At 38.2% G+C, this 24502-nt stretch overlaps 1 protein-coding gene across 20 annotated transcripts in view; it reads left to right on the forward strand.

Annotated features, from left to right (window-relative positions):
- LOC126183424 (DNA fragmentation factor subunit beta) overlaps window positions 1-24502 on the forward strand; it is a 437040-nt gene that overhangs the window by 112019 nt on the left and 300519 nt on the right. For 8 of the 20 annotated variants that reach the window (XM_049925395.1, XM_049925391.1, XM_049925383.1 and 5 more), the window contains exons 3-4: window positions 1261-1384; window positions 12528-12740. The exons of 11 other annotated variants lie outside the window; for them this stretch is intronic. In XM_049925395.1, the coding sequence (XP_049781352.1) occupies window positions 1261-1384; window positions 12528-12740 (337 nt within the window). The remainder of the gene's footprint in view (window positions 1-1260; window positions 1385-12527; window positions 12741-24502) is intronic. One more of the 20 variants, XM_049925396.1, reaches the window with a different exon arrangement.

Genomic DNA, 24502 nt, shown 5'->3' on the forward strand with positions numbered 1-24502 from the left:
TTGTTTACTAAATAAATTCTGTAAACAAAAGGAAGATGAGACAAAAGGAAAGAAACACAAACTAAGAACAGATTTTGCTTGGTTACAGCAAGGACAATAATTTTGTGACTTTTATGTTTACAACATATCAAATTTATAAAGATGTTTGAAAAAAAAAAAAGGGTAGCCTAGCAGTGCAATGTGCAGCTCTGCCCTCTACCAGTGAAGTTAGGATCAACAAGTCCAACTGCTGCACATGCATCATCTGGTGGTCTCACATGTTCAACATGTCATCCACTTTTCAGGTATTTCCTGACATTTGCGGCCCCATGTGTCATGTATTAAAGTAATTGTCTCAGTGTCATTTATGTCACTTCATGTAAAAATTTGAAGAAAGTGAGTCAAGAATTTTTGGGGATCTTTTCTAACAACTTTGCCCATTTATGCAGTACATATATGTTTATATATTGTGTATATTTAAAAAAATGTAGCCTATGTAAGTAGCGGGCCACTTCCCTGTCTGCATCTCTAGACATTGCAGTCTGCTGTATTTGTGAGAGGCTGGATGGATTGTCTCCCAATATGTAGTGGTTAACCAGTTATGTTGAACCTATCACCCATTTGGATTCATGTGATGCTTGAGAAACTGTGGACTCATACTTTCTGCTTCCCTGCATCATTTACTCATAGACAAGGGATGTTTGGTCCTGTCCATGTTGCAACTTTAATGTCATGATTCACCATATTTAATGTGATGATATGGCTTCTAGGCTACAAAACCACTTGTTAAATAAATTGTTTACAAGAGCAGCCAAGTGGTTGTTATTCAAGATATTATTAAATTTTATAATCATGTTTCTTTGAAGAAATGAAATGTGTATGCAAGTATATATATGTAAATGAACATTTTCTTTGCTGTTTTAATGATTCTGAATGATCAGCTTGTTATTTTATGTGTAAAAACTGTGTTAAGAATGTAATTTCATTTTTCAAAAAGTGAGTAGTGCATTTTATTTGCTGAAAAAAGTAAATTACAATGGTACATGTAATAAAAGAAGTTACCTAATGGTTGTGGTTGCAATATAGTTGTGATAAATTATGTCTCGGAATGTTTTATATATTTTACCCTCATGATTCTGTTACGTATCATGTATATTATTGAGTTTTCATTTTGAAGTTAGTTTTCATTTGACACCTAACATTTTGCTCACATAGTCAATCCCAAATTCATGTATAGTGTGTCAAAAGTTTGGGTAGTTCTAAATGCAAAACTCTTTCCAGATTGATGAGGATGTGACAGTCCAGCTAGAAGATGGTACAATTGTTGATGATGAAGACTTCTTTCAGACTGTTAAGGAGCAGTCACTTCTTATTTTACTTAAAGACGGAGAAGATGCCATCACAGGTATAAATGAGATCTACATTTATTGTATGTATCATGAATTATGTAAACCAGTATGTGATTTGGTTCAAATCTGGAAAATAGCTAGGACACACTACTTTACTAAGGAATAAAATTTTATAACTTTTGAGAAATTTATATGAGAAACACATTTTCCTTTTCTGTGTAAGTAACATGTCTATGGAGAGTCATCTACCTATAATATATACTATTAATTGAAGCCAATTCTTTTTGTAGATATCTAATACTTTTGCATAATGAATTCAGCTTGTTCTTCAGGAAGATTATTTTTCTTCTGAAAGAATTGGGTGTGTGATCAGCATTTTGTGGAGAAGAGCTTGTAGAGACAATTAATTATGTGTTGTTTCTTTTTTGTGGAGGTGCTCTCTGCACACTGTTGTGCAGAGATGTGTGTGTTTTGTATGCACAAACATTATTCTGAGGTTTTCTTTATGTTGTTATTGACCACATATTTTACTATTTGTGTTATATTTAGTTTTGTAAATATATTATTGAAGCTACAGTCGAATGAAAAACGTAGCTCCCTTCACTGCTCATTCTGATGATGCTGGTCATGTGGTTGAGAATGTCAATTCGGTAGAGAACTTCATTCAGCAGAAAAATAGTTTGCTTGAAGTTGATGATCTGTCTCTGTGGCATGTAAGTGGTGATAAATATTTTTAGATACCTCCTTATTTTGAAAGTTATATATTTCACTGTCTCAGGTTGCCAAAAAGCAACTGGGACTTTACTTGAAAGTGTCTACTTCACCAAGAAGAATTGCCCACTTAGCATGGTCATGATAATTAGTCAAGATGCGATGGCACAGAGGGGTCTCAGAAACCTAAGACATGGCAAACGGATAGTTAATTGAAATAGAAGGTTCCAGAATTCAACATACAGCAGCATACTTCTTCAAGCATATCAGGTCAGTCATGAAGTATCTTGAATGATACAGAATAAATTATTATGCAATATAGCACAAAAATTCTGCTGGGGAAGGAAAAAAGCAAGCTAAGATTTTCATAAGGTTACACTGAAGACATTCAGGTCTTTGAACACAACTGTTCAACAACCTCTATTATTCCAAAGCACTTGCCAGGTGTAAAATTCCTTTAGTAATGTTTAGTTTTGTGTTTTCCTGTTGCTTATTATTGTATGACATCCTTGTTTTTATGTGGGGCAGTTTACTTTTTTGTATGACTTTTGTAAAGGCTTACTAAATACCCATAAGTTTAGCAAAAGGCATTTAACCCCCGATTCCTGAATCCTACATACATCAGTAAAATCAATTTTTTTTTCTACTGTGAGTGGTAGCATTGAGATAGTCAAGAATAGAAATCCCTATTGCATGACTACAGATAGATTAGAATTCCCATAGCTTTATTTCTAGTTATTATCTCGCCCCCCCCCCCCCACCCCCTCGCCCCCTTCCCTTTTCTCTGTCTCATTCTTTCACTCTTCCTTCCTTCATCTGTACCTCTGTCTTTCTTCATCCTTTGTCTTTTCCATGCCTCTTTATCTTCTGCTGATTTTGCTATATGCATTGCTCCTCTGTCAGATTTGTTTACAGCTTTCGTACACAATCATGGTATTCTTTGGATGATTGTACACACTGCTCTCAACATAGCCTATGTTACATCACTCTGAGCTAGGTGCCTTTAAGACACTCAGCTAGTATTTAGATAAAACAAGATCCAATCACGCTTCTAGCAATCATCATGTAGATTTTCCATAACTTCTCGAAGTTATCTCACTTAAATATAAGAACTGTTCCTTAAATGAGTCTATCAGCTATTTTCTCCCATGTTCTCCTCTTTTGACCTAATGCTCTCTCTCTAAATGGCATTAACTTAAATAGGACATAACTTTAACTAGCTGGCCTCTACAGAGAAATGCAGTTTCACAGTCAAATGTTTTAAAATACAAGTTGAAAATTATTTTTAAATCTGGTCAGGCAAATACAGAATTGGTTCTTTATATAAACACTTGATTATTTTCATCCAAAGTTACTCATCAGGACTGGGGGCGTGCTTCATCTGTTATTGATGTCTTTGTTGAGAGGAAGCAAAATAATAAGGAAACAAGAAGGACCATCTGCACACATTTTTGTGCTGTTAGATGTTGAAGCATTTTTTTCTTTTTAATTCACCTATTTGCTCTTCTCATGTCTTTCTTACAGTAATCATAATCTCCTTCAAGGGACCAAGATTTCAGTTATGCATATAGTCTGTGGCATATCTTATACTTTCTAGTCTGTCTTCACTCTTTAAGTTATTACATTAACAATTCTCCTGTAATCTCCCCTTGTCAATTGATTGTCACACATTTAACATGACCATTATCATGGGTTTTCAATTTTTTCCTGCTGTTGATGTGTATTCATCTCTGCATTATGTATGCAGTGTTTAAGTGAAAATGAAGTTCATTTTCATCTGTGTTGTTTCATGGTAATCTGTTGTATGTAAAAGCAAAACTAACCTACAACACTAGTCCTGTTCATCATGTTTACTGTAAGTGCAATGGTTTTTTAATACCTGTAGTTAGATACTTAAATTGCCTCTAAGCACGTCTTAGTGTCATTGGCCAGACAGAGAGTAACTGCATGTACTGTGTGTGTATCTCATTGAGAAGCATTCTTCCAAACTGCTGCAGAAGGGTACTGCAACTGCCTATGTTGCAAATGGTAACATGTTCTAAGATGGTGATGTTGTACTTAAATAAATACATTTCCTAGGATTATGTGATCAAGGAGTCAGGATGAAGAGATTTTTATGTTAATACGAGGTTCATTCAAGTTCTAAGGCCTCCGATTTTTTTTCTAATTAACTACTCACCCGAAATTGGTGAAACTGGCGTTACTTCTCAACGTAATCACCCTGCAGCCGTACACATTTTTCACAATGCTGACGCCATGATTCCATGGCAGCGGCGAAGGCTTCTTTAAGAGTCTGTTTTGACCACTGGAAAATCGCTGAGGCAATAGCAGCACGGCTGGCGAATGTGCGGCCACGGAAAGTGTGTTTCATTGTTGGAAAAAGCCAAAAGTCACTAGGAGCCAGGTCAGGTGAGTAGGGAGCATGAGGAATCACTTCAAAGTTGTTATCATGAAGAAACTGTTGCGTAACGTTAGCTCAATGTGCGGGTGCGTTGTCTTGGTGAAACAGCACACGCGCAGCCCTTCCCGGACGTTTTTGTTGCAGTGCAGGAAGGAATTTGTTCTTCAAAACATTTTCGTAGGATGCACCTGTTACCATAGTGTCCTTTGGAACGCAATGGGTAAGGATTATGCCCTCACTGTCCCAGAACATGGACACCATCATTTTTTCAGCACTGGCGGTTACCCGAAATTTTTTTGGTGGCGGTGAATATGTGTGCTTCCATTGAGCTGACTGGCACTTTGTTTCTGGATTGAAAAATGGCATCCACGTCTCATCCATTGTCACAACCGACGAAAGTCCCATTCATGCTGTCGTTGCACATCAACATTGCTTGGCAACATGCCACACGGGCAGCCATGTGGTTGTCCGTCAGCTTTCGTGGCACCCACCTGGATGACACTTTTCGCATTTTCAGGTCGTCATGCAGGATTGTGTGCACAGAACCCACAGAAATGCTAACTCTGGAGGCGATCTGTTCAACAGTCATTCGGCGATCCCCCAAAACAATTCTCTCCACCTTCTCGATCATGTCGTCAGACCGGCTTGTGTGAGCCCGAGGTTGTTTTGGTTTGTTGTCACACGATGTTCTGCCTTCATTAAACTATCGCACCCACGAACGCACTTTTGACACATCCATAACTCCATCATCACATGTCTCCTTCAACTGTTGATGAATTTCAATTGGTTTCACACCACGCAAATTCAGAAAACGAATGATTGCACGCTGTTCAAGTAAGGAAAACGTTGCCATTTTAAGTATTTAAAACAGTTCTCATTCTCGCCGCTGGCGGTAAAATTCCATCTACCGTACGGTGCTGGCATCTCTGGGACGTATTGACAATGAACGCGGCCTCATTTTAAAACAATGCGCATGTTTCTATCTCTTTCCAGTCCAGAGAAAAAAAATCGGAGGCCTTAGAACTTGAATGCACCTCGTAATCACCACTGAACACAATTGATTTTACCTTGATGTGTGTTAATTCCAAGATTATTCTTTCATTTGGGTTTATCACTCATTATGTTGTTTTCACAGAGTGAGTACCATGCATCCCTTTCCATTAACATCTGAGCCAGCAGCCCATCTTCAGTCAACACAGAAGTAGCTTGTGTGGATTTGTGTACCTTGGCATCCCTTATATATTTGAAGAAATACTTCAGAGCCATTATCACATTTAAATATTTATTTTGAACTGAACACAGGTTTCAACAGCACTTATCTGTCATCTTCGGATCTGCAACAAGACATACACAAACATTGCATTTGTAAACATATTTTCTGTGTCAAGGTAGAAATGAAATATATAAGTATAATAGTTTACATAATGTTAACATACCTCATCTTTTTCAAAATTATGCCATATATTTTGACAATGTTTAAAAATTTAAATAGCTTGGAAATGCAAGCTCTACCAGCAAACAGATCACAACCAATCAGTATGTCATCCACTAAAGTAGTAACATCAGTGTACAATCAGAACATCCTGACATAACATTTCAACTTGTGTAATATAATTATCCAATGAACAATCTCTAAGACTATATGTTACTTAATGTGTATATGACATCATACAACTTGTAAATTTCATTTTTCTACATATGATATTATGATAGGGCTTTACACGACTCTCATGTTTCCTCTTTTATCTGTATATTTATTTTTAAAACTTGCAAACTTCACAGGTGAAAACCTCTTTTAAAAATGAGACAGACCAAATACGACATGAAAATTTCCTTGTTGATAAGTAGTGTCAGAGATTTCCGGACCAATATATAAACGAGAAAACATGAGATTCACGTAAAATCCTATGGTAAGATCATATTAAGAAAAAAATTTTTACATACTGTATGATGCCATCTAGGTATTACATGACACGTAGTCTTGGAAGTTGTTAATTGTCAGTGAAGTGTTATGGCAGGATGTTGTGATTGTACACTGATGTGCTTTAGTGGTTTGTGATTTTGTGATGCAAGGTACCATAATGAAAAATGATGATGTCACACTTAAATAACATGTGCAAAAATGGGTGAATTGTCAAGAACAAGAAGCTTTAGAAATAAAACAAAGAAATCATGAGAATAAAAATTTGCCTGCCTTATACTATAGTAGTATTTTTTTTAAATTTATACAGAACTTGCAATGTGCAGTGACAAATACATGTAAACAATTAAAAAAACTTTATTGGATTGCTTTTGGATAAATATGACGTACATAACAGCATAAATTTTTTTAGCAGTGTGTTACTTAAATAATGATATTGCTCCTTTATGAAAACTTGTATATTGAAATCTATTACTACTGTACAATCTTTATGGAACATGTGTAATCTTCTTTAACTCTAGATGTGGAGTGTTTTTAATCACTGTACAAATTTCTAATAAACAAATTGTGTAATTATTTAATTTAAATGCAAACAGTAACATCTATTACCATGCTGCCATGTAGTGGACATAAGAGGTAGCTTTTCTGTCACAATCCCCAACTTAGTAGACCTTCAGACAAGCATGTGTGTGGTCGCATGTGATCGGTGAAAGTTGCAGGACAACGTGTTTGTAAATACTATTTTTGTTAATGATATGCTGATTGGTTGCAATTTACCACCCGGTAGAGCTTGCATTTCTGAATTATTTAAATTTTTCAACAGTGTCAAAATATTTGGCATAATTTTGGAAAAGATGCGGTATGTTAACAATATGTAAAATATTACTTATCTACTGGCATAGAAAATATGTTTACAAATGCAGAGTGTGTGTGTGTGTGTGTGTGTGTGTGTGTGTGTGTGTGTGTGTGTTGCAGATCCAAAGATGACAGCAAAATGCTGTTGAAACTGGTCATCAATTCAAAATAAATATTTAAAGTGATCTTGCTTCTGAAGTATGTCTTCAACTATTGCGATCTGTAGATCACTCCTTGATCAGGTCTGTAATATATTCTGCGTCTGTTACTTTCCATATGTTGTAATTTATGTGCCGAGTAGATTCACCTGTGATTTATTATAGAAGTTAAAAAAAATAATGAACTTCCATTTTTCTTCTAAAGATTTAATAACAGTTTTAGAAAGAAACAGAAATCTTTAATTTGTGGAATTAGTCCATCCCCAGAAGACAGTGAAAGAAATTGAAGGAGAGAGCAGGTATTAGAGCTTTGGGTCTAATAGGAAAGGAAGGTCATACCTGGCAAGGGAGACAGAGCGACTGGCATTCATATAGTCACACAGTGTCCTGCAAATGACAAGACCGACAAAGTCGTGGGAAGTCAGTGAGACACTGATGAGAGGTTAAAGATGGTCAATGATAGTAGAATGTGGGGGAGGGGGGCATGAAAAAGCAGTAATTAAATACAATCCTAACTTCCACAATTCTCCTCTGTTGCAGTGTGATCCGTGCTTCTGTTCCTTTCTTCATGCTCTTTTCTCCTTCTCTATTATTTCCTCATTTACAGTACTGCCCTACTTTTTTCAAATTTCTACTTTCTTCTCCTCCTTCCCATCCCATCTTTATCTATATTCTGTCCTCTTTTTGTATTGTTTTCAGCTTCACTAAGGCTGTTTGCCCTTCCTCTGCTAGATTATTCCTGTATGGTATGGCATATTTGCCAGATAGGATTGACGGAGAACATCGAAAAAGTTGAAAGGAGGCAGTTCATTTTGTATTGTCATGATGTAGGGGAGAGAGATCACAGGTATGATACACATATTGATGTGGAAATCATTAAAACAAAGGCGTTTTCCATTGCGGTGAGATCTTTCCATGAAATTTCAGTCACCAACATTCTCCTCCAAATATGAAAATATTTTGTTGACTCTCACCTACATAGGGAGAAACAGTCATTGTAATAAAACAAGAGGTCAACAGGAAGATTTAAGTGTCCATTTTTCCTGTGCACTGTTTGAGAGTGAAATAGAAGAGAACTAGAGTGAAATTGGTTTGATGAACCCTCTGTTCGGCACTTTAGTATGAATTGCAGAGCAGTCATGTAGATGTAGACGTAGGTGTAGAATTTCTCTGGATTTCAGGTGTCAAACTGTTGGACTTCTCTTTGCATGTGAAGTGTCATATAAATGTCTTTTACCTTTTCTGTCAAATCCTCATAATTCTTTTGTTGTAGTTGTCTGTTAAATTAGCACACTCCTACATCTGTCTTCATTATGTTTAGTTGTGCTTGTGGCTCTGCTCTTTGCTTGTATAATTATGACTACTTGTATTGTCTATTGTAATACAGCAGTATGAGTAAAAAATAGATACGCTAAGAAACTGCCCATTAACTGATGTGGGTCCTCTTCATAGTTTCCTTTTCTGTTTCACTTCCAACATTTCTCTCTTTAACTCCTTCTCTCATTTTGTTTATTATTGTGTCAAACTACATGTCTTTGTTCAGATTTATTAACAGGAACATCAAGAACATTATCATATTATTTGACACACACACACACACACACACACACACACACACACACACACACACACACACACACACACACACACACAGAGAGAGAGAGAGAGAGAGAGAGAGAGAGAGAGAGAGAGAGAGAGAGAGTCATGAGGTAGTAAGCATTATTTGAGTGTTACAGTGGAAATGAAAGGTTTTAGCACTGTTACATGGTGAAAGATTTGCCAGCATCATTCGACACAGTTGAAGTTATTAGTGAAGGTGAGTTCAAGGGTAGAGATCTCATATGTGCTAACTGATTCAGTACTGTGAAGCTCTTAACCATCAATTACAACAGTGATCAACCCAAGAACATATTCTTGATGACTGTGGATCTCTTGCTTGAAGTTAGTGCCCCCTGACTCACACTTCTAGGGACTATTTTACCTCCATAATACTATACAGAGTGTTTCTGTAAGAATATGCAAAAAAGTAACAGGACATAGAGGATGCTCCACTGAACAATTTTAATTAGAGAACCTGGGGTCAGAAAAGTCAGCTTATGGAGATATGGAAGTAAATTTGCCTATTGCTTTGTCTAGCATTACTGTTTTCTAGTTTATTTACAACTAACATGCATACAAGTTTACACATACTGTGCTGTTTACTTACATGTACATTCTTTATTTCCTGCAAGGAAAGAAGGACGACGACCCTGATTACTGGGATGTAATGTTGCAGGTTTTGTTTACTTTATTTGTCCATATGATGGCTCTGTTATACTGTATTTCCATTGTCCCCTTCACTGTTTGTGAGAGTATGTGGATATAACATGATGGTGTACCACCTGACTTCAGTGTGGACGTCCGCAGTCATCTCAGTGCTGTTTTTCCTGGATGCTGGATTGGAAGTGGAGGTCCTATTCCATGGCTTGCAAGGTTACCTGACCCACATCCACTTCATTATTTCCTATGTGTGTGAGACCTCCGTGGATATGGAGATGGAATTAGTTGCCAGAATTGTAGCTGCCTGTGATGGGATTTGTACACACCAGGGATATTTGTCAGGGTGTGTCAGGATTTTGTTTGCCAATGTCGTGCTTGCACTGAGGTTGATGGCCATCAATTTCAGCACATTTTGTAAGATACAGTACAAATGGTATGTTCATTGTGTCAGTGATGGTATTTGCAGTTAACTGTAACTAACATAAATAAAATAGTACACAGTAATGTGATTTTATTCCTATCCCCTCAGGCTGGCTTCTCTGATCCCAGGTTCCCTACCTCTAATTCTTCAGTGGAGCATCCTCTATGTGTTGTTAAATGTTTACATGCTCTTACAGAAACACCATGAATACAGTGGGTTGCTATCACCATTAAGCCATAAAGTAGAGCTGTGTGTCCTCATGAAATGTAATAATTGTAGTTTCCCTTTCCTTTAAGATGTTCTGCTGTACCAACACGGCATGGCCATGTTAATGATTTTTAAAGCCTGTATCAGTCTATTACATGGACTATGGTCCCTGCAACTACTGAATGGCTACTGCCTCTCTACAGAATCTGTATACACTCTCTGATCAAAAGTATACAGACACCTATTAGGGGGCATTAATATGGGATGTGTCCACCCTTCACCTTTTTGAGTGCTTGAACTGTTCTGGGGACATATTCAGTGAATGTCTGAATATCTGGGGAGGAGTGGCAACCTATTCTTTCACAAGAGCCAAAACCAGAGAAGGCAGTGCTGTAGGATGCCATAGTGTGGGGCAAAGTTGATGTTCTAACTCATCCACAATATGTTTCATTGGTTTCATGTCAGATCTCTGGGCAGGTCAATCCTTTCCAGTATTGTAACTGTTCACAATCTATTGCCTCACAGATGCTGTGTTATGACAGGATGCACTGTCATGCTTATACAAACAGTCATCTTGTTCAAACTGTTCCACTACTGTAAACAGTATACAATTGTGTAAAATGTGTTAATATCTTTCCACACTTAGCATTTTCTTAAGCACATTAAGGGAACCATACTCGTAACAATTGACCCCCCCCCCCCCCCCCATACTGTACCACCACCTTTTCTGCACTTCACCGACAGCACTACGCATGATGATGGGCAACATTCTCCAGGCATTTACCAAACCCAAACCCTTCCATCGGACTACCACAGGATACATCATGATTCATCACTCCAAATCACTTTTTTGCAGTTGTCTACTGTTCAGTGGCATCACTTTTTATACCATCTCAAGTGCCCCCTTAGCATTGACTACAGATATGTGTGGCTTATGTGGAGCTGCTGGACCATTGTACTCCATTTTTTTAATACCCTACACACAGTCATTGTGCTAGCTGGGTTGCTCATAGCACTTTGGAACTCTCAAGCTAGTCCTTCAACTGATATGCGATCTTTTACATCCACCCTCTGCAATACTTGACAGCCCCAGTCAGTTAGCATGTGAGATCAGCCTCATTCTGGTTTCGTTTTGTTTGTTTCTTCACATTTCCGCTTCACAGTCATATCACCAACAGTTGACTTGGGCATCTGTAGAAGAGTTGAAATGTCCCTGATGGATCTGTTACTCAGGTGGCATCCAATGAGTACTCCACTTTGGAAGTCACTGAGCCTTCCTGACTGACCCATTCTGCTGTTACTGCTTCTCCAATCACATCACAATACTCACCATCTCCTTTTACACTGGCAGGTCTGCCTCTTGTGCCACCTAGTGGTAAATTCCACATTACACTGGGATGTCCAGATACTTTTGATCAGACAGTGTACTAGTTCTCTCTCTCTCTCTCTCTCTCTCTCGCTCTCTCTCTCTCTCTCTCTCTCTCTCTCTCTCATTTCTTTGGTTGTGGTTGTACCTGCAGTACTGCTGTCTATATCACCGAGGTGAAAAAAGTGGATGTTTGAAGTGTGAGACTAGTTTCTGCACAATCTCTTATGATAGTTTGACTAATGATAATCATTTTCTGATGTGGAAGTATAATTCTGCAAGGAATATTTAAAAACAAAAATTACTACACATGGAGGCTTAATCATACCATAAGTTTTAGATATGTAATATTTTTTATTACTTTATACTTCTAACTTTTGCTTTATATTACTGTAAATAATAAGTGTACTAAATTTCATCCCAGCAACATAGTTACAGTTTCAATCTGATGATTATTGACAGTATGATCAGTGGCAAACTTGTAGTGCTGACCAGGACCTCCTGGTAAAGTAAGAATATGTATCATACTTGCTTGTAGAAAGCCATTTCTGCTAATTAATATTGTCATTTGGAATATGGCAACATGTTCACCATTCTGGAATTTTCATTTAAATTACCAAAAAATTGATACATACATATATCATTATTCCTGTTAATTTTATTCAAATAATACTTAATTAAATCAGAAAAAAATCGGACATCATAAATTCATATAACATTCATTCAGACTAGTTTGAATTGAATTTGGGAAAGTTATTTTATTTGCTAATGTATACACAAGAAAGAGTGAGTTTACATTCGTATCGATGTAGAACCAATGATTCAATACATTAAGTTCCTATGTGACTCATAGGTTTATAGAAAAAAGAGATCATAACTTGTGCCACCATTGTGTTACAGGGGCAGAGCTACTGTACAGTGCATTGAAGATGGTAAATATTGAGTTATTACAAGTAGGTGACTTAGCAGAGCAGTTCTTGTCAGAAAACCTTAAGGAAAAAATGCATGTCCTGACATCAGCTGTTGAAAAAGCCAGAAAAATGCAGACCGCAAAAGAACGAAAGGAGAAAGTGGTGAAAAGTCATCGAAAAGATGACCCTGATTGGTTCGTAGGTGGGTAATAACTGAATGTCAGGGTATCTGATTGACTCTCTATAATTTCTTATTCTTTCTTATGCTTACCTAGTCAAATATGGTGAGTCGAGTGTTTCATATTAATTTCATTTCAAATTGGCTTCAAACTGTATACCAAATGGTGTTTATTTTGCTGAGGCAAATTCCCTGTGTGAATAAGAAATGCTAATTTCTTCTAGCATAAATTAATTTGTTATAAACAGCATTGTGGCTGTCTGCTTATGAAAGAATATTAAAATTTTTATTTGAATTCACAAGTCATTTGGTTGTAGTTATTGCAGACAGATTGTAAAGAAATATCAAATCCTTTGTTTCACTGTAATCCAAAGTCTTTGTGATAATTAGATACACGAAGTCTTAAAGTCAGAAGATAAATATGTTTCATAAAATACTGCTGCTTGTAAATTATTTTTTGGATACTTACTACATTAGATAGATTATAACAAGCAGAATAGAACATATACATGGTGCTTGAAACCCACATACAGGCATTTTTTCTTGGGAATGATGCATCAGATCTTTTCTAGGCTAAAATGAGTTTTAGACAAATCAATAAGGGTGAACAGAGTGGTGAACTTTACTTCATGTCGAAGGTACTGCAATATGGAAAAAATAAAGAATTTTCAGAATCTCAGGTGGGAAGATAGGAAAAATTAGTGCAATTGAAAACAGCCCTCAAAACAGATAATTTGTTATTAAAAAAGTAGTTTCGTATTTCATGTCATTTACCAATATTAAATACCAAAAGGAGGAAAAAGAATTTCAGTGCCCTTCTTAATAGAAGATAATATGAAAATCATTTCCCAAATGTTGTTTCAAATGAACCAGTGCTTCAGATGTTAATAAAGAGTATGCTGCAGGAGACTAAATGTTCATTTGAATTTGCTTCTTTGACATTGTTTGATCAGGATCTGAAAACATTTTTGAACAGAGCTAATCTTTGAAGAATACCATTTATTGATTCATTTTTATTTAGTCTTCTAAAATTACATTTTGTACAAAGATTGTACTCTAATGTAGGACAAGTCAATGAATACAGTATTATATAGGCAAAAAGAGAAGAAAAACAAGCAATACCCTAAACAATATAAATACAAGCTACACAATATTGCATTCAAGGTGCAAAAAAGAAACAACAGTATTGCCAACAATGTACATATGAGATACACAATATTATGTACATTGGCATACGAATTACATCATTTACAATATAATACATCTTTTACAAATGTTATAGATCTATAAATTCATTTAAATTATTTACAGTATTGTTTATAAGGGATTGTTTCACTTTTTTCTTGAATACATGAAGGTTGTCAATATAATTTTTTATATTCACTGTGAGCTTATTGTAAATTGTTATATCAGCCTGGATAACTCCTTTTTGTACTATATTGAGAGTAGCTGAGTCTTTCTAAAGGCTTTGCTTCTGTCGTATGTTATTATTGTAAATACCATAGTTCGCTTGGAAAAGTTTTTTTGTCGTTGTTTACAAATATCATCAATAAGTAGGGTGTACTGACTTGCGAGTGTCAGTATCCCAAGTGTCTTGAATAGGTGCCTACAGGGTGTCTGATTTGGAACATCACTGATCAACCTAACATTTTGTTTTTGTATTTTAAAAAACTTTTCCCCTTTTGAAGCATTTCCCCAGAATATTACCCCATTGGAAATCAGAGTGTGGAAATATGCAAAATATGACAGAATTATTGTTCCTCTGTCTCTATGTTATATAATTAATATGGCAAAATTAATGTGTCATAGTATATTGGTGGCAGTCAGAGAATAATACTTTTAAAAAGTATTGTTTGAATTTTGTAGTATCTGATGAGTGCCATCAACATTTAAGAAACTGCCACAGTTATATGTTATCCACATTTCTAGTAGTGTGGGCAAAGCTCAGTGGGAATTGTGTGACTGATCCTCCGCTAAACAGGTATTAACATTTTCATTTCAACCCCAAAGCAAATGTGGATCTCTGTACTGTAAAAGAATTGGTATCACCATTCCCAAATATATTAAACTTCAGCCATTCCCCAACAACTAACTTATGGTCTACATCTACATCTACATGGTTACTCTGCAATTCAAACTTAAGTGAATGGCAGAGGGTTCATCGAACCATTTTCATACTACCTCTCTACCATTTCACTCTCGAATGGTGCATGGGAAAAAGGAACACCAAAATCTTTCCGTTCGAGCTCTGATTTCTCTTATTTTATTATGATGATCATTTCTCCCTACGTAGGTGGGTGTCAACAAAATATTTTCACATTCGGAAGAGAAAGTTGGTGATTGAAATTTCGTAAATAGATCTTGCCGCAATGAAAACCGCCTTTGTTTCAGTGACTGCCACCCCAACTTGTGTATCATGTTAGTGAGACTCTCACCCCTGTTGCACGATAACACAAAATGAGCTGCCCTTGTTTGCACTTTTTCTATGTCCTCCGTCAATCGTACCTGGTAAGGATCCCATACCGCGCAGCAGTATTCCAGCAGAGGACGGACAAGTGTAATGTAGGCTGTCTCTTTAGTGGGTTAGTCACATCTTGTAAGTGTTCTGCCAACAAAGCACAGTCTTTGTTTCAGCTTCCCCACAATATTATCTATGTGGCCTTTCCAATTTAAGTTTCTTGTAACTGTAATTCCTAGGTATTTAGTCGAATTGACAGCCCTTAGATTTGTGCGATTTATCGTATACCCAAAATTTTTCGGATTTCTTTCAGTACCCATGTGGATGACCTCACACTTTTCTTTGTTTAGTGCTAATTGCCACTTTTTGCACCATACAGAAATTCTCTCTAGATCATTTTGTAATTGGAACTGATCATCTGATGACTTTACTAGATGGTAAATTACAGCATCATCTGCAAACAATCTAAGGGGGCTGCTCAGATTATCACCTAGATCATTTATGTAAATCAGGGACAGCAGAGGGCCTGAGACACTACATTGTGGGACACCAGATATCACTTCTGTTCTGCTTGATGATTTACCGTCTATCACTATGAACTGTGACCTCTCTGAGAAGAAATCACGAATCCAGTCACACAACTGAGAGGATACTCCATATGCACGCAATTTGATTAATAGTCACTTATGAGGAATGGTATAAAAAACCTTCTGGAAATCTAGAAATATGGAATTGATCTGAGATCCCTTGTCGACAGCACTCATTACTTCATGGGAATATAGAGCTGCACAAGAATGATATTTTCTGAATCCGTGTCAGTTATGTATCAATAATTCATTTGGGGATAAAGAGTTGCACAAGAATGATATTTTCTGAATCCGTGCTAGTTATGTATCAATAATTCATTTTCTTCAAGGTGATTCATAATGTTCGAGTACAGTATATGCTCCAAAATCCTACTGCAAATTGAGGCCAGTGATATGGGTCTGTAATTCAATGGGTTACTCCTATTTCCTTTCTTGAATATTGGTGTGACCTGTGCTATTTTTCAGTCTTTAGGAACAGAGCTTTTGTCAAGTGAGTGGTTGTATATGATTGCTAAGAAAGGCGCTATTGTGTCTGTATACTCTGAAAGGAACCTGATTGGTATACCATCTGGACTGGAAGACTTGCCTTTCTTAAGTGATTTGAGTTGTTCTGCCGCAACACATAAGATATCTACTTTTATGTCACTCATGCTAACAGCTGTTCTGGTTTCGAATTCTGGAATCTTTACTTCATCTTCTTTCGTGAAGGAATTACGGAGAACTGTATTTAGTAACTCTGTTTTAGTGGCACCATCATCGGTAACATTTCCATCGCTATTGCGCAGTGACGGTATTGACTGTTTTTTGCCGCTGGTGTACTTTACGTATGACCAGAATCTCTTTGGGTTTTCTACCATATTTTGAGACAATGTTTCATTTTGGAAACTATTAAAAGCATTTCGCTTTGGTGTTCGCACTAAATTTCGAGCTTCCGTGAAACTTAGCCAGTCTTGGGGATTTTCCGTTCTTTTGAATTTGACATGCTTTTTTCATTGCTTCTGCAACAGTGTTGTGACATGTTCTGTGTACCATGGTGGATCAGTCCCGTCTCTTACTAACTTATGTGGTATGAATCTATTTATTGCTGTTGATACTGTATCTTTGAATTCGAGCCATATCCGGTGTGGCAATGGAATGTTGTCTATGTTATGGACTTCTTGATGTGCTTTATTAAATGAAATGTTATATTTAAAATACGATGGACAGTCAAATGAATATAATACAGATGGAAAAATAGTAAGTGGACTGTTCATTATTTCAAAAGTAATCACTGCAATTGTTAATACATTGGTCCTACTGTGGGACAAGATGGTAAATTCCTTCATGGAAAAATGTTGGGGTTGCCTATGGAACCTTGATTGTATCCGGCAAATCAACAGCCACAAATATCTTTCTTCGGGGCTCCAAACATGTGGAAACTGCATGGAGAGAGATGGGGAATTAACAGAGGCTGTGTAAGGGCTTCCACGTGAAACATCTGCTGTCGTGTCAGGTTAATAAAAGGTGTCTATACAAGATATTACATGACACTTAATATTTTTAATTTTGTGTGTGTGTGTGTGTGTGTGTGTGTGTGTGTGTGTGTGTGTGTGTGTGTGTGTGTGTGGGTTGGGGAAATTATCCACTTACTACATCCAAAAATTCATCTAATGAGTAGAAGGAGTTACCATTAAGAAATTCTTTTAATTTTCTTTTAAATGCTATATGGCTATCTTTCAGACTGTTGATGCTATTAGGTAAGTGACCAAAGACTTTTGTGGCACCATAATTTACCCCCTTCTGAGCCAAAGTTAGATTTAACCTTGAGTAATGAAGATCATCCTTTCTCCTAGTGTGGTTGCCATGTACATTGCTATTACTTCTGAATTCGTTCAGATTGTTAATAACAAATTTCATAAGTGAATAAATATATTGTGAGGCTACAGTGAAGATCTCTAGCTCTTTAAATAAGTGTCTGCAGGATGATCTTGGATGAGCTCCAGCAATTATTCTGATTACACGCTTTTGTGCAATGAACACTCTTTTACTCAATGATGAGTTACCCCAGAATATGATGCCATACAAAAGCAGAAATAAAAATAGGTGTGGTAGGCTAATTTACTCAGATGTATATCGCCAAAATTTGCAATGACCCTAGTAGCATAAGTAGCTGAACTCAAACGTTTTAGCAGATCCTCAGTGTGTTTTTTCCAGTTCAACCCCTCATCAATGCATACACCTACAAATTCTGAATATTCTACCTTAGTTACCGATTTCTGATCGAAGTCTATATTTATTAATGGTGGCATTCCATTTACTGTGTGGAACTGTATATACTGTGTTTTGTCAAAGTTTAATGAGAGCCCATTTCCAGAGAACCACTTAATGATTTTCTGAAAAACATCGTTTACAATTTCCCCAGTTAATTCTTGTCTGTTGGGTGTGATAGCTATACTTGTATTATCGGCAAAAAGTACCAGCTTTGCACCCTCGTGAACATAGAATGGCAAGGCATTAATATATATTAAGAACAGCAGAGTACCCAAGACCGAACCTTGCTGCACCCCATTCTTGATTGTCCCCAGTTTGAGAAATCACCAGTTTTTTGCATATTGTGTGAACTGCTTACTTCAACTTTCTGCACTCTTACAGTTAGGTATGATTTAAACCATTTGAGAACTGTCCCATTCATACCACAGTACTTGAGCTTATCTAGAAGTATTCCATGATTTACACAATCAAAATCTCAACGGGTGACTTCCGGTTACTCGGAGCATTTAATATTTCATTAGTGAAAGTATATATAGCATTTTCTGTTGAAAAACCCTTCTGGAAACCAAACTGACATTTTGTTAAAACTTTATTTTTACAAAGGTGTGAAGCTACTCTACAATACATTACTTTTTCAAGAATTTTGGATAAGGCAGTCAGAAGAGAGATTGGGTGGTAGTTGTTGACATCAGACATATCCCCTTTTTTATGCAGTGGTTTAACAATGGCATACTTCAGTCTATCTGGGAAAATACCCTGCTTCAGAGAGCTATTACATATGTGGCTAAGAATCCCACTTATTTCTTGGGAACAAGCTTTTATTATCCTGCTGGAAATGCCATCAATTCCATGTGAGCTTTTTTTCTTGAGAGAGTTTATTATCTTCCTAATTTCAGAAGGAGAGGTGGGTGGAATTTCAATTGTATCAAATGGTGTGGGTAAGGCCTCTTCCATTAACAGTCTTGCTTCTTCTAATGAACATTTAGATCCTATTTTCTCTACAACATTTAAAAAATGATTATTCAAAATGTTTTCAACTTCCGGCTTGTTGTCTATCAAGTTTCCATTCGCTTTGATGGTGAAACCATCCAACATCCTGTACTCTTTCATCCTGTACTCTTTCATCCTGTACTCTTTCATCCTGTACTCTTTCATCCTGCACTCTTTCATCCTGCACTCTTTCATCCTGCACTCTTTCATCCTGCACTCTTTCATCCTGCACTCTTTCATCCTGCACTCTTTCATCCTGCACTCTTTCATCCTGCACTCTTTCATCCTGCACTCTTTCATCCTGCACTCTTTCATCCTGCACTCTTTCATCCTGCACTCTTTCATCCTGTACTCTTTCATCCTGTACTCTTTCATCCTGTACTCTTTGTTGTCCTGTCTCCCTTGTAATAATATTCCAAATTGTTTTGGTTTTGTTATCAGAGGTATTAATCTCAGACATGATGCACATGCTTCTGAACTTTTTAATAACCTTTCTTAATGTAGCACAGTAGTTTTTATAATATTTGGCTGTTTCTGGGTTATTACTCTTTCTTTTTGTTGGATACAGTTCCCTTTTGTGGTTACAAGATATTTTTATTCCTTTAGTAAGCCAAGGTTTTTTTGCATGGTTTCTTATAATTAGATTTAACTACTTTCTTGGGGAAACAGTTTTCAAATTCTCTTACAAGTGTATCATGAAATAAGTTATATTTTAAATTAGCATCAGGTTCCTTGTTCACCTCATCCCAATCTAACTGCTGAAGATTTTCTCTGAAATTTCTAATTGTTGAGTCATTAATTGACTGCACGACTTTGGAGGGTAGTTTTGAATTATTGAATGGAGCTATGTCTTATACTGTAACTAGCTGAGCATCATGATCAGAAAGCCCATTCTCAACACGACAAGAATTTATGTTTTTAAACCTATCTTGGTCTATAAAAGTGTTATCTATCAATGTGCTGCTGTCCTTTACTACCTGAATAGGAAAATTAATGACAGATGTCCAATTGAAAAAACCGAGCAAGACTTCCATGTCATTCTTCCTATTAACTCTTTCAGTGAACCAGCATTGAAGTCCCCTATTTGACAGATAGCACAACAAGGCATCCAAGTTTTCCAGGAATAAATGAAAGTTTCCTGAAGGGGACCTATATACTGTTACAATTATAAAAGAGCCCTCCTTCAGTTCAAGTTGACCGGCACATGCTTCTATATGTTGCTCTAGACAAAACATTTTTGTATCTAAGCTTTCTACACAATGATAACTTTGGACATACACTCCTGGAAATTGAAATAAGAACACCGTGAATTCATTGTCCCAGGAAGGGGAAACTTTATTGACACATTCCTGGGGTCAGATACATCACATGATCACACTGACAGAACCACAGGCACATAGACACAGGCAACAGAGCATGCACAATGTCGGCACTAGTACAGTGTATATCCACCTTTCGCAGCAATGCAGGCTGCTATTCTCCCATGGAGACGATCGTAGAGATGCTGGATGTAGTCCTGTGGAACGGCTTGCCATGCCATTTCCACCTGGCGCCTCAGTTGGACCAGCGTTCGTGCTGGACGTGCAGACCGCGTGAGACGACGCTTCATCCAGTCCCAAACATGCTCAATGGGGGACAGATCCAGAGATCTTGCTGGCCAGGGTAGTTGACTTACACCTTCTAGAGCACGTTGGGTGGCACGGGATACATGCGGACGTGCATTGTCCTGTTGGAACAGCAAGTTCCCTTGCCGGTCTAGGAATGGTAGAACGATGGGTTCGATGACGGTTTGGATGTACCGTGCACTATTCAGTGTCCCCTCGACGATCACCAGTGGTGTACGGCCAGTGTAGGTGATCGCTCCCCACACCATGATGCCGGGTGTTGGCCCTGTGTGCCTCGGTCATATGCAGTCCTGATTGTGGCGCTCACCTGCACGGCGCCAAACACGCATACGACCATCATTGGCACCAAGGCAGAAGCGACTCTCATCGCTGAAGACGACACGTCTCCATTCGTCCCTCCATTCACGCCTGTCGCGACACCACTGGATGTGGGCTGCACGATGTTGGGGCGTTAGCGGAAGATGGCCTAACAGTGTGCGGGACCGTAGCCCAGCTTCATGGAGACGGTTGCGAATGGTCCTTGCCGATACCCCAGGAGCAACAGTGTCCCTAATTTGCTGGGAAGTGGCGGTGCGTTCCCCTACGGCACTGCGTAGGATCCTACGGTCTTGGCATGCATCCGTGCGTCGCTGCGGTCCAGTCCCAGGTCGACGGGCACGTGCACCTTCTGCCGACCACTGGCGACAACATCGATGTACTGTGGAGACCTCACGCCCCACGTGTTGAGCAATTCGGCGGTACGTCCACCCGGCCTCCCGCATGCCCACTATACGCCCTCGCTCAAAGTCCGTCAACTGCACATACGGTTCACGTCCACGCTGTCGCGGCATGCTACCAGTGTTAAAGACTGCGATGGAGCTCCGTATGCCACGGCAAACTGGCTGACACTGACGGCGGCGGTGCACAAATGCTGCGCAGCTAGCGCCATTCGACGGCCAACACCGCGGTTCCTGGTGTGTCCGCTGTGCCGTGCGTGTGATCATTGCTTGTACAGCCCTCTCGCAGTGTCCGGAGCAAGTGTGGTGGGTCTGACACACCGGTGTCAATGTGTTCTTTTTTCCATTTCCAGGAGTGTATATGGCAACTCCTCCTCTCACCTTATTCTCTCTACTCATATGTGCAGCTAGTTTATAACCACTGATATTTACCTTTTCCATATCAGACACAATGTGATGCTCAGACAGGCTAGTATATATATTACATTATCAGATTCAATGTCATCTAAACAAACCAGGAGGTAATCTACTTTATTCTTCAATCCCGGAATATTTTGGTGATATATGGTAACATTATTTTTTACTTTACTTTTGTAAGAATCTACTTTTTTCTTTAATCCACTAATATTTTGGTTAAATATGGTAACATTATTATTTACTTTCATGTTGTGAGAATTTGTGAGTTTTGGACCTCTTTAGCACCTGCCTGCCTGAAATTCTCATTGGACGCTGATATTGGTCTAAAAAAGAGGTACATCCGTGAGTACTAGTGTCCCCCCTTATGGATTTTGCTAACAACCCTGCCAGTTTACCCTTCCCTTTTCTATTGAGGTGTAGGCCATGCCTTGTGAAATCCCCCCATCAATAGCCTTGTCAGGAACCAATCCAATGTCTGACAGAGTGGCCACCCTACACAACTGATCAAACTCCATATTTACCCTCCTAGCCATACTATAATCAGGCATGTATTCTGCCTTGAGTAAGTAGTTAATTAATAAGAATGCATTTTTTCCTTTTAAAATTTTGGAATGAGTCTTGAAAGCTTCCATATCCGCAGATTTTGTACATCTGGAGGCAGGTGCGAAACTAATCTTTAGTGAAGAATTTCATCAATTTCATACAAAGTGAATACAGTAAAATGGGAGTGGAATTGATTAGTTGCCTTCTAAGTGTGGTGGAGCAGCGACGCTGTGTTCCAGGCTGACAGGGACCACTTTTTAAAGGTGATTTAGGTGGGGGACAGTCTTTGGTTTATTGAGCAGCATAGTCTGCCTCCTTAGCTGAATAGTCAGAGTGTCTGATTGCCATGCAGTGGGCCTGGGTTTGATGCTTAGCCAAGTCAGAGATTTTCTTCACTCGGGGACTAGCTCTTGTGTTGTCCTCATCATTACGTCAATATCATCAGCACGCAGGTTGCCCTATGTGGCATAAATTGAAAAGACTTGCAACTTTTCGGCCGAATTTTCTCCAGGCGTGGATTCCCAACCATCAATACCATGTTATCATTTCATTACATCTGGACAACATAAATGTGCTGGCATCACAATCAAGAAGTCAGGATGCGTAAGACACACAAGCCTGTCCTTTACACATCCTAACAGTCATATGTCTGATACTTTTCTGTGTGTTTGGACATTTATATCTTTGTAAACAACTTTCCTTCATGCTGTATGCTGTACTGCATCATCTCTAATCACCTTTGGGTGAACACAGGGACTTTGAACGAACTGAAACAGAGTCTGCAATTGGTTTCTTTTGCTTATGGAAATAGCTGTGTGTATGTTCAAGACTTCTTGTGAAATGCTAATAATTTTATCACCTTATGAGGTTGGTTGGGTGTCACTATGGAACAATAGCCAACATGGGTGTGGCTTTTGTTATTTCTACTGAATTGTTTCAGAAAAATTTGGAATATATACCCCACCATAAAACTTTGTTACTGTTTTGTCTTACATTGGCAGTCCCTAAATATGTCCATTTGCAACAAAGTAAAGCCTAGTTTTTACAGCAACACTAAGTTGCAACCGACTGTGCTACGAGCCACAACTCATGCTCATGTTTGTGCAACTTGTTGGTGAAACTAAACACTTCTGGCTTGTTTCGGCATTGGTGACAGTAGTTACACAAGTCTTGGTGTTAGGTTTGTTGATAAAGTATAAACAAACTGAAATATGAAGTGGTTATGAGGAAATTGTTCACCTTTTGGGTGGCTGTGCTATGTGTGGGTGTTGGTGGGAGTTGGGTGGAGTTGATGACAGAAACATGCAGTGATATGTTGCTGCACTTGAGGCCATCATGCATGACCTGAACATGTATGGGTTGGCAGTATCTGAGCTGCAGAGCCGGCCACGGTGGTCTAGCGGTTCTGGCGCTGCAGTCCGGAACCGCGGGACTGCTACGGTCGCAGGTTCGAATCCTGCCTCGGGCATGGGTGTGTGTGATGTCCTTAGGTTAGTTAGGTTTAAGTAGTTCTAAGTTCTAGGGGACTTATGACCTCAGATGTTGAGTCCCATAGTGCTCAGAGCCATTTGAGCTGCAGAGCAAAGTTTGTTCAGTTAGGAGTACCTATATAAATGACTTTTAAAAAAATTACAGGGAGCAAAACATTTGGTTGTGGAACAGCCCTCATCTACAAGACTAAAATGCTGTGGTTCAAGTTGGCTAGTTCTTTTTTAAGGAAAATAGTTGACAAGAGGAGAGGCTACAGAAATCTGGAAAGCTGAATTATCTGTTCAATATTCATTTATTTAACACAACACAGTAGTGCTTCCCATTCACAAATTGTAGTCTAGATTATTAAAGTAACATCTAGGGTCTTTAAGTACAACTCGTTTCAGCAAGGTCACTGAGCAACAGAGCTGATGTCTTTTCTCTATCCAGCCATGAAACCAAACTTTTTTTTTTTATTCTTTGTTCTTAGACAGCAGTTTCATGCAAACAAGCATGAATTCTTCCACAACTCGTACAGCTGCCAGAACTTTCATTTTACCTATGAGTACAGCATCACAAAATGGAATTCACATTGGTGTTGCCATGTGTACAGAGATGTACAAAACCATTTACATGAAACTCTTTTCACGCAACAAGTGGTGCAACCCAGTGTAGTCGTGCAAAGTAGGCTGAAGCGCATACAATTTTCTCACTGTTTTATCTGTGTGTT

This window comes from Schistocerca cancellata, chromosome 4 (assembly GCF_023864275.1).
Source record: "Schistocerca cancellata isolate TAMUIC-IGC-003103 chromosome 4, iqSchCanc2.1, whole genome shotgun sequence".
Taxonomy (NCBI): Eukaryota; Metazoa; Arthropoda; class Insecta; order Orthoptera; family Acrididae; genus Schistocerca; species Schistocerca cancellata.